This window comes from Bos mutus, chromosome X (genome assembly GCF_027580195.1).
Source record: "Bos mutus isolate GX-2022 chromosome X, NWIPB_WYAK_1.1, whole genome shotgun sequence".
In the NCBI taxonomy this organism is placed as follows: domain Eukaryota; kingdom Metazoa; phylum Chordata; class Mammalia; order Artiodactyla; family Bovidae; genus Bos; species Bos mutus.
In genome coordinates this window covers 81010114-81021695 of record NC_091646.1, presented here as the reverse complement: position 1 = coordinate 81021695, position 11582 = coordinate 81010114, and the positions used below count along the sequence as shown (strand labels likewise).

Here is an 11582-nt window from a genome sequence, read left to right as displayed (position 1 = left end):
GGGCCATGCAGCATGTAGGATCTTAGTTCCCCAACCAGGGATCGAACCTGAGCCCCCTGCAGTGGAAGCACAGAGCTCCACTGGACCTCCAGGGAAGCCCCTTTAGTTTTGTTTTAATTTCTATTTATCTGATGGCTGCTTAGTTTGAGCATTTGTTCATGAGCCTGTTAGCCTTATGGCTTGCTTTCCTTTTCATATTCTTTGTAGACCTGTTTGCATCTGAAGTCCTCTCCAAAGGTTTCCCTTCTGTGTGGTCTATACAAGTGATCCCAATCCTGCAGGAAACCTGGATGTCAACCAGGGATTCTATACTTTGTACCATGGGGCACTCACAGATGCCTCTCTCTCTGATTTCTTGACCTGTCTGAACAGACTTCCCTAACTCTGGTCCTCAGCACCCTCTTCTTTTCAAAATCTCCCTGTGGATCAAGGCCATGGTGGTGGAGTCACATTCATGTCTCCCTACTGACCCTTAGGATGCAACTCCTGTGCTTTCCACACACTTACACTCATCCCTGTTATGTGTCCACAAGCTATCTTTCCCTCCCCAAAGCTATATAACCTTTTATCAGAAAACTCCAGGGACACTCCACTGTCCAAAATCTCCTGAAAGGATTCTATGTGGGGCCCTCTCAGGGGAAGGAGGCACCATAGAAGCTATCATCCAGGAGGTTTCACTCTTGTTAAGGCCCTGCACTACCTATCTGGAGCAGATCATGAGGATAAAACATGGGGTACCCTCTCCTCAAAGAAGCATGGAAGAGCTTTAGAAGAGCCTGAGACCTGAGTGCCAGGAACCACTAGGAAGGAGGCACTGGGGCAGCCAGGCCAGGGAGAGAGAGATGTATGACCTTCAGTGACTTTGGAGAAATGATGGCCATGGCCTTTGGGCACCTCCAAGCCCAGGCCCCTCCCTCACTAGCCTTAGCTCGTAAATCCTTCCAGATTATGCCCTGTTCCGAAGTAGACTCTTGGCACCTCCCCCACCATCTTTTTCTCACCCACAGACTCCCGCCTTTATTGTGGCTGCCTCCCTCTACTCCTATCCTTATTTGGACCACTTCCCTCTCTCTACCTTCAACCCCAACATCCCACAAAATCCAGATATAATCATAGGTTCTCTAGGGTGCCTTTTCCGGGTCCATTCTCTGGTCAAGGGAACCAGAGCTGGCAGGTGCTGGAACCAGAGCATGAAGTGGAGAGGACTCTCTTCACCTCAAAAGTTTGGGTGTCCTCCAACCCTGTCTTGAAGCTGCCATCTTTCTGGAGGTCGCCATAGGCTGCAGGGCTCACAAGTGAAGGCTCTCAGTGACCAAGGCCCTGTGAAGTTAAAGCCCTGCAGTTTCCCACGTCATCTCCCTCCCACCCTACTCCAAACTCATTGTTCCAGCCATTCCCAGCAGGACAGCAGGGCCCTGCTGTCTGGTCTCTAGGCTTAGCTACTGCTGCACCCTCAGGTTGATTTTCCTCTCTCTCTTTATAATCAGGCACCTCCTAACTCATCACTCCAGACAGCTAATCACCACCTTCTCTGGGATCTTCCCTTACCTTTTCCCTCAGGCTACAGAAAAGTGGAAATACTAAGCTATGAAGAATATATAAAGTTGAAATAGAGAACACAATAGAGGAGTAAAATAGGTTGAATACAGATGAAGAATGAATAAGGGAATTGGGAGATTAGATTGAAGAATTCTTTCAGAAAGCAGAAGAATAAAAATGTAGAAAATATTAAGTTAAAAAACTAAGAGAAATGGAAAATAGAAAAGCCTTGATAGTGGTCTCAGAAAAAGAGTAAAAATAAAAAAACGAGAGGAGAAAATACTTAAAGAATGGAGGTAAATATCCCAGGATTAAAGTTTACTGAATATCAAATCAGTTTACAAACATCAATTGTACTTCTGCATATAAGCAGATGCAGTTAGAAAATAAAATGTTTTAATTAACACTTAAATGCCATTTAAAAATCAAATATTTAGAAATATGTCTTAAAAGGACATGTAAATGCTTTGTGGGTTGCAACCCACTCCAGTGTTACTGCCTGGAGAATCCCGGGGACGGCAGAGCCTGGTGGGCTGCCATCTCTGGGGTTGCACAGAGTCGGACACGACTGAAGCAACTTAGCAGCAGCAGCAGCAGCAGCAAGTGCTTTGTGGAGAAAACTGTAACTTTTTAAAGAGAGATTAAAGAAGATGTAAACAAATGAAGTGATATACCATATTCACAGGCTGATGAACTCAATATTACAAGGATGTTGGTTCTCTTCAAATTGATTTACAGATGCAATATAAATCCAAATAAAGCCTTAATGGGTAGTCATTGTTTTGTGGAATTTGACTACTTCCAAAATGTATATAGAAATGAAAAAGGCCAAAAATATATATTACTCCTGAAGAACAATAGAGAAGTTTTATTCTATCAGATGACCAGATTTTTAAAATAAAGTTACAGTAATTCCGACCATAGTATTGCCGTGCATGTATGCTAAGTAGCTTCAGTCATGTCCAACTCTTGTGACCCCATGGATGGTAACCCAGCAAACTCCTCTGTCCATGCTATTTCCCAGACAAGAATACTGAAGTGGGCTGCCATTTCCTCCTCCAGGAGATTTTCTTGATCCAGGGATCGAAACTGCATTTCCTGCATCTCCCGCATTGGCAGGTGGATTCTTTACCACTGACCACTGGGGAAGCCCCATAGTTCCACTAGCCTAGTGGAACAAACCGCTCAGAAAAAGACCCATGTATGTGATTTAACAAAATGTAGCACTGGAGAACAGAAGTACCAGGGCAATTTTATGTTGAACCAATTGGGTGTCCAAATAGGAAAACAAGCAAACAAACAAAAACACCTAAATTGGAATGTTTACCTCACATATCTAAAACATCAATAATTCACAAATAGTTATAAACCTAAATGTGAAAAGCAAAGAAGATAACATAGGAGAATATATTTTTGACTTTGGGATAGTAAAACATTTCTTAAAACAAGACACCAAAATTACTAATGATGAAGGGATTGATAAAATGGACTACATTAAAAATAATAACTTATTTTCACCTAGGCTTCCCTTGTGGCTCAGCTGGTAAAGAATCTGCCTGCAATGCTGGAGACCTGGGTTCGATGCCTGGGTTGGGAAGATCCCCTGGAGAAGGGAAAGGCTACCCACTCCAATATTCTGACCTGGAGAAGTCCATGGACTGTATAGCCCATGGGGTTGCAAAGAGTCGGATACAATTGAACGACTTTCACTTATTTTCACCTAGAAATACCATAAACTGTGCAAAGGTAAATTACAGAATGGGAAAAGATATATTTTCATCATTTAAAACCATCAAAGATTTCATATCCAGATTACAAAATGAAATCTTACAGTTCAACAAAAGATCTATAATCAATAGAAAAATATTCGACAGGGAATTCCCTGGCAGTCCAGTTGACAGGACTCCATACTTTCACTGCCAAGGGCCCAGATCCGATCCCTGGTTGGGAAACTTAACATCCCACAAGCCATGGCCAATAAATTTTTTTAATTAAAAAATATTTGAAAGATTTGAATGAACACTTCACAGGAGAATATCCAATAGCCAGTAAGTGGCCACGAAAAGGTGCTCAATTTCATTAGTTTTCAGGGAAATGCCAATTTAAACCATATGAGATACTATGCTTCTCAGATTGGCAAAAATTGAAAAGTGACAGTACGGATGGTACTGACATGGGACAGACAACAGGGCCTGAACCTAAAAGTTTCTCTGAAAAATAGAGCCTATATTAGAAAACAAACAAGAAACCTCTGTATCTCTTCTAGTCACCAGACTGATGTAGCCTGAAATCAGTCATAAAGCCAAATACCGCAGGTTGTTGAATTACACCGCAGGCTGAATTCACCAGATCTCCAGGTCTCTTATGTGAAACCTAAAGACTTCTGGTTGCCAGAAGAATGGGACCTTGGGAATTGAAATTGGTGCATCAAAGTTGATTTGTATTAACCTGAGCGATACCTAAACACCAGCTTGCACTGAGTCTCCCTTGGTGGCAGAAGCAGCCCTTCCTCCACAGTCTAATGGGACTGGACCTGAGTGACTTGGGGATCCTCCAACGATTTGGCTCATCTTTCTCAAGATCCATTCATATCACCTTTTGGCGCCTCCAGCCCCATTACTGGATTCAGACTCCTGTATGTCAGACCTGTGAGAAGAAAGCCTAATTTATGTTTGCAGAAACCCCAGTAATATATGTGAGAATTGATTCTATGCATGATAGATCATAGGGAAATAAATACAATTTTAGATGGGGCCAAACATTTTTAGTTGTGGTAAAATACATATAACATAAAATTTGCCATTTTATGGGCCAAAGAACTAAACAGACCTTTCTCCAAAGAAATATACAAATGGCTAACAAACACATGAAAAGATGCTCAACATCACTCATTATCAGAGAAATGCAAATCAAAACCACAATGAGGTACCATCTCACGCCAGTCGGAATGGCTGCTGTCAAAAAGTCTACAAACAATAAATGCTGGAGAGGGTGTGGAGAAAAGGGAACCCTCTTACACTGTTGGTGGGAATGCAAACTAGTACAGCCACTATGGAAAACAGTGTGCTGCTGCTGCTGCCGCCAAATCGCTTCAGTCGTGTCCGACTCTGTGCGACCCCATAGACGGCAGCCCACCAGGCTCCCACGTCCCTGGGATTCTCCAGGCAAGAACACTGGAGTGGGTTGCCATTTCCTTCTCCAATGCATGGAAGTGAAAAGTGAAAGGGAAGTTGCTTAGTTGTGTCCAACTCTTCGTGACCCCATGGACTGCAGCCTACCAGGCTCCTCCATCCATGGGATTTTCCAGGCAAGAGTACTGGAGTGGGGTGCCATCGCCTTCTCTGGAGAACAGTGTGGAGATTCCTTAAAAAACTGGAAATAGAACTGCCATACGACCCAGTAATCCCACTGCTAGGCAGACACACCGAGGAAACCAGAATTGAAAGAGACATGTGTACCCCAATGTTCATCGCAGCACTGTTTACAATAGCCAGGACATGGAAGCAACCTAGATGTCCATTGGCAGATGAATGGATAAGAAAGCTGTGGTACATATACACAATGGAATATTACTCAGCTATTAAAAAAAATGCATTTGAATCAGTTCTAATGAGGTGGATGAAACTGGAGCCTATTATACAGAGTGAAGTAAGACAGAAAGAAAAAGACCAATATAGTATATTAATGCATATATATGGAATTTAGAAAGATGGTAACGATGATCCTATATGCGAGACAGCAAAAGAGACACAGATGTAAAGAACAGACTTTTGGACTCTGTGGGAGAAGGCGAGGGTGAGATGATTTGAGAGAATAGCATTGAAACATGTGTATTATCATATGTGAAACAGATCGCCAGTCCAGGTTTGATGCATGAGGCAGGGTGCTCAGGGCTGGTGCACTGGGATGACCCTGAGAGATGGGATGGGGAGGGAGGTGGGAGGGAGGGTCTGGATGGGGAACACCTGTACACCCATGGCTGATTCATGTGAATGTATGGCAAAAACCACCACAATATTGTAAAGTAATTAGCCTCCAATTAAAATAAAAAATTTTTTTAATTTGCCATTTTAACCACTTTCTAGTATACAGTTAGGTGGTGTTAATTACATTCAAAATGTTGTGTGACCATCACCATTATTGAATTCCCAAACTTTTTTTTTTTAACCATCCCAAACAGAAGTTCTGCACCCATTAAGCAATAACGCCCATTCCACTCTGCCCCTAATTCCTGGTAACCTTTAACCTACTTTCTGTCCCTATACATTTGCCAGTTCTAGATATTTCATATAAGTGGAATCTTAACAATATTTGTCCTTTTATGCTTGGATTATTTCCCTTAGAATAATATTTTCAGGGCTCATGCTCTGTGATGACCTAGAGAGGTGGGACTGGGGGGAGGGGGAGGTTCAAGAGGGAGGGGATATATGTATACTTACGACTGATTCACGTTGTACAGCAGAAACCGACACAACACTGTAAAGCAATTAGCCTCCAACTAAAAATAAATTTTAAAAAAGAACCTGTTGCCAAATCCAAGGTCATGAAGATTTACCCCTGTGTTTTCTTCTAAGAGTTTTGTGGTTTTAGCTCTTGTATTTAGGTTGTTGATCCATTTTGAATTAATAGTATAGGTATGAGGTAGGGGCCCAACATCGTTCTTTTGCATATAAAAATCCAGTTGCATCAGCACCCTTTGTTGAAGAGACTATCCTTACTCCACTGAATGGACTTGGCACTCTCGTCAAAAACCACTTGGCCATTTGATTTGTCTTTTTCAAGATTGTTTTGACTATTCAAGGCCCCTTGAAATTCCATATGAATTTGAGGATTGGCATCTCCACATTTCTGCAAAAAGGCTGTTGGAATTTTGATAGGGATTTTGTTGAATCTGTAGGTTGCTTTGTGTATTAGTAACATGTTAATATAAACTCTTCCGATCTGGGGACTTCCCTGACAGTCAAGTGGTTAAGACTCCAAGCTTCTAATGCAGGGGGTTTGAGTTCAATTCCTGGTCAGGGAACTAAGATCCCGCATTCTACGCAGCAAAAAAAAAAAAAAATCAACCTTCATTGTGGCATGTGGCATCTCTAGTTGTGGCATATGGGATCTAGTTCCCTGACCAGACATCGAACCCAGGCCTCCAGCATTGAGAGTGCAGTCTTAGCCACTGGACCACCAAGAAAGTCCCCTACAGATATCTTTTAGATGGTATTGTAAATGAAATTGCTCTTAATTTCAAAACACAACTGATTTTTATGTGTTGATCTTGTTCCTTAAAGCTTTGCTGAATTTATTAGATCTAGGCCTTTTCTGCATCTGAAATGCCCTTTCTGCATCAGTTGAGATGATCATGTAGGTTATTTTTTCCTTGTTGTATTAATGTGATGTATCTATAACCCTGATTGATTTTCTGATGTTGAACCACTCTTGCATTCCTGGAACAAATCCCACTAGATCATTCTGTATAATCCTTTCAATATGCTGTTGGATTCTGTTTGCTAGTATTTTGTTGAGGATTTTTGCATCTGTATTTATAGGGATAGTGGTCTGTAATTTTCTTGTGATATCTTTGGTTTTGGTAGGGCCAGACTTTTCAGTATGGGTGCACTTAGCATTCCTGGATGTATGTACTGTGTTAGCTAAAGCAGCTAGCAGTATTTCTAAGATTAGTCCTACTGACTGAAACCTGGACTCAAATGTGTTAGTCGCTCAGTCGTGTCTGACTCTTTTTGACCCTGTGAACTGGGGCCCGCCAGGCTTCTCTGCCTATGGAATTCTCCAGGCAAGAATACTGGAGTGGGTCGCCATTCCCTTCTCCAGAGAATCTTCCTGACCCAGGGATTGAACCTGGGTCTCCTGCATTGCGGGCAGCTTCTTTACCATCTGAGCCACCACACCAGGGAAAGCCTGGACTCAACAGTGAAGTGAAGTCGCTCAGTCGTGTCCGACTCTTTGCGACCCCATGGACTGTAACCCACCAGGCTCCTCAGCCCATGGAATTCTCCAGGCAAGAATACTGGAGTGGGTCGCCATTCCCTTCTCCAGAGAATCTTCCTGACCCAGGGATTGAACCTGGGTCTCCTGCATTGCGGGCAGCTTCTTTACCATCTGAGCCACCACACCAGGGAAAGCCTGGACTCAACAGTGAAGTGAAGTCGCTCAGTCGTGTCCGACTCTTTGCGACCCCATGGACTGTAACCCACCAGGCTCCTCAGCCCATGGAATTTTCCAGGCAAGAGTACTGGAGTGGGTTGCTATTTCCTTCGCCAGGGGATCTTCCCAACCCAGGGATCGAACTCGGGTCTCCCGCACTGCAGGCAGACACTTTACCGTCTGAGCCACCAGGGAAGCCCAACAGTAGCCTATGTTAATTGTACAACTGTACAGTGTAGAGGGAGGAATCCAAATGTTAGTGACATCGATGGTAACTGGTGAGCATAACTGACTTCCAAAGGTTTAGGTCAGTAAGAATGGTGGGCGGCGCCGGCTCCTGCAGCCGCCGCCACCCCACTGAGGGGCGCTTGATGGGCGCGCCGCCTCGCGTCCGGCCGAATCCCGGAAGCTGCGGCGCCTCCTGCCGGGGAGCCATCGCCGCAGCCTGAGGTCGGGTCACCGGTCGGGGGCTGCCTGAGGAGCGACGACGGTGGCGGCAACGGGAGCCCCACCAGGAGTCTGGGACTGAGGAACTGACTGGGGCTTCACAAGGCCAGTATGGACAGAATAGCTTAGGATGTTTATCCTCGCCCTCCGCTTCTGAGACTTTGAGCGGAAACCAGAGTGCTTCCAGTCAGAGAAGTGCGTCCCACCTTCTCACCCCTATCCGACGGGCGCCATGTGGTTCATCCGCGATGGCTGTGGCATTGTCTTTGCCATTGTCACCTGGTTTCTGGTCTTATATGCGGAGTTCGTGGTCCTCTTCGTCATGCTGATTCCATCTGGGGACTACATGTACAGCGCCATCAACGGAATCGTGTTCAGCGTGCTGGTCTTCTTGGCCCTGGCTTCCCACTGCCGGGCCATGTTGACCGACCCTGGGGCTGTGCCCAAAGGAAATGCCACTAAAGAATTCATCGAGAGTTTACAGCTGACGTCTGGGCAGGTGCTGTACAGCTGTCCCAAATGCTGCAGCATCAAGCCCGACCGAGCCCACCACTGCAGGATTTGTAAGCGGTGCATTCGGAAGATGGACCACCATTGTCCCTGGATCAACAACTGTGTCGGCGAGAAGAACCAGAAATACTTCGTCCTGTTTATAATGTACGTAGCTCTCATTTCTTTGCACGCCCTCATCTTGGTGGGATTCCACTTCCTGCATTGCTTTGAAGAAGACTGCAGCTCCTTCTCGCCCACCACGATGACCCTCCTCATCTTCCTCGGCTTGGAGGCGCTGCTCTTCCTCATTTTCACGTCGGCCATGTTCCGGATCCAGATGCTCTCCATCTGCACAGATGAGACGGGAATAGAACAACTGAAAAAGGAAGACAGAAGATGGGCCAAGAAAACAACATGGGTGAACCTGAAAGCCGTTTTTGGCCACCGCTTCTCTCTAGGCTGGGCCAGCCCCTTTGTCATGCCAAACCAAGGGAAGGCAGACGGGTACCAGCATGTGATCTGAAAGACCCTGACCAGCATTGCCACTCAGACACAAACCACATCCCAGCACTACCCTTGGATTGGGTCTTAAGAATGTCCAAACCGAAAAACCAACACAACAACTCTAAATAAGACATTTTTTGTTTAATGTCTCAAGTAAAATGGCAGAACATTGCAGAAAAAAAAGTCTCCGTGTTTTGTTTTTAAAAGATCATCCTTTCTGCTTTTCTTTTTCCTTTTAAAAAATATAATAGTTTTATTTATTTTTGGCTGGGCTGGGCTGGGTCTTCATTGCTGCATGCAGGCTTTTCTCTAGTTGCTGTGAGCGGGGCTACTCTGTAGTTGTACTGCAGCTTCTCGTTGCAGTGGCTTCTGTTGTTGCAGACCACGGGCTCTAGGGCATGCCGGCCTAGTTTCGGCTAACTGGCTCCAGAGCAGAGACTCAACAGTTGTGGCACATGGGCTTAGTTGCTTCATGGCATGTGGGATCTTCCCGTACTAGGGATCGGACCCTTGTCTCCTGCATTGGCAGGTGGAGTCTTTACCACTGAGTCACCAGGGGAGCCCTCTTTTTTACTTTTTAAAATCATTTGTTACCCATTCATCTGCTGGTGGACATCCAGGTTGCTTCTGTGTCCTAGCTATTGTAAATATTGCTGCAATGAACATTGGGGTACAGGTGTCTTTTTCAATTCTGGTTTCCTCGGGGTATATGCCCAGTAGTGGGATTGCTGGGTCATATGGTAGTTTTATTCCTAGTTTTAAAGGAATCTCCATACTCTTCTCCATAGTGGTTGTATCCATTTGCATTCCCACCAACAAAGTAAGAGGGTTCCCTATTTTCCACACCCTTTCCAGCATTTATTGTTTGTATACTTTTTGATGATGGCCATTCTGACTGGTGTGAGATGATGATACCTCATTGTGATTTTGATTTGCATTTCTGTAGTAATGAGCTCGGAGACGGCAATGGCAATTCATTCCAGTACTCTTGCCTGGAAAATCCCATGGACGGAGGAGCCTGGTGGCGACTGAGCGACTTCACTTTCACTTTTCACTTTCCTGCATTGGGGAAGGAAATGGCAATCCACTCCAATGTTCTTGCCTGGAGAATCCCAGGGTTGAAGGAGCCTGGTGGGCTTCCGTCTATGGGGTCGCACAGAGTTGGACACGACTGAAGCAACTTAGCAGCAGCAGTAATGAGCTATATTGAGCATCTTTTCATTTGTTTATTAGCCATCTCTATGTCTTCTTTGGAGAAATGTTTGTTTAGATCTTCTGCCCACTTTTTGATTGGGTTGTTTGTTTTTCTGGTATTGAACTACTTGAGCTGCTTATGTATTTTGGAAATTAATTCTTTGTCAGTTGTTTCATTTGCTATTAGTTTCCCCCATTGTGAAGGTTGTTTCTTCACCTTGCTTATAGTTTCCTTACATACACACAATGGAATATTACTCAGCTATAAAAAGGAAGCCATTTGAGTCAGTTCTAATGAGGTAGATGAACCTATTATAGCCTATTATACAGTGTAATATTGTAGAGAGTAAGGCAAAGAAAAAGACAGGTACTGTATATTAACACATATATGTGGAATCTAGAAAGATGGTACTGACAATCTTACATGCAGGGCAGCAAAGGAGACACAGACATAAAGAACAGACTTTTAGGATCAGTCAGGGAAGGAGAGGGTGGGATGATTTGAGAGAATAGCATTGGAATATATACATTACCATATCTAGAATAGATAGCCAGTGAGAGTTTGATGTATGATGCAGGGCACCCAAAGCCGGAGCTCTGTGACAACCTGGAGAGATAGACTGGAGAAGGAGATGGGAGGGGGCTTCAGAGGGAGCGGACACATGTATCCCTATGGCTGATTCATATTGATGTATGGCAAAAAGCATCACAATATTGTAAAGTAGTTATCCTCCAATTTAAATAAATAGTTTTTAATAGGAGATTTTTTTAATTTATTTATTAAGTGAAGGATAATTGTTTTACAGAATTTTGTTGTTTTCTGTCAAACCTCAACATGAATCAGCCATAGGTATGCATATGTCCCCTCCCTCTTGAACCTCCCTCCCATCTCTCTCCCCATCCCACCCCTCTAGGTTGATACAGAGCCCCTGTTTGAGTTCACAGAGACATACAGCAAATTCACATTGGCTATCTATTTTACATTTGGTAATGTAAGTTTCCATTTTACCCTCTCCATACATGTCACTCTCTCCTCCCCTCTCCCCGTGTCCATAAGTCTGTTCTCTATGTCTGTTTCTCCACTGCTGCCCTGAAAATAAATTCTCCCATACCATCTTTCTAGATTCCATATATATGCGTTAGTATATGATATTTATCTTTCTGTTTCTGACTTACTTCACTCTGTATAATAGGCTCTAGGTTCATCTGCCTCATTAGAACTGACTGAAATGTGTTCCTTTTTATGGCTG

At 44.1% G+C, this 11582-nt stretch overlaps 1 protein-coding gene across 1 annotated transcript; it reads left to right on the top strand.

Moving 5' to 3' along the window:
- The first annotated feature begins 5976 nt into the window (after positions 1-5976).
- On the top strand, positions 5977-10800 carry LOC102287952 (palmitoyltransferase ZDHHC3). Its single transcript, XM_070365481.1, has one exon. The coding sequence runs from the start codon at positions 8375-8377 to the stop codon at positions 9155-9157; it is 783 nt and encodes a 260-aa protein (XP_070221582.1). The 5' UTR covers positions 5977-8374; the 3' UTR covers positions 9158-10800.
- The last annotated feature ends 782 nt before the right edge of the window (positions 10801-11582 follow it).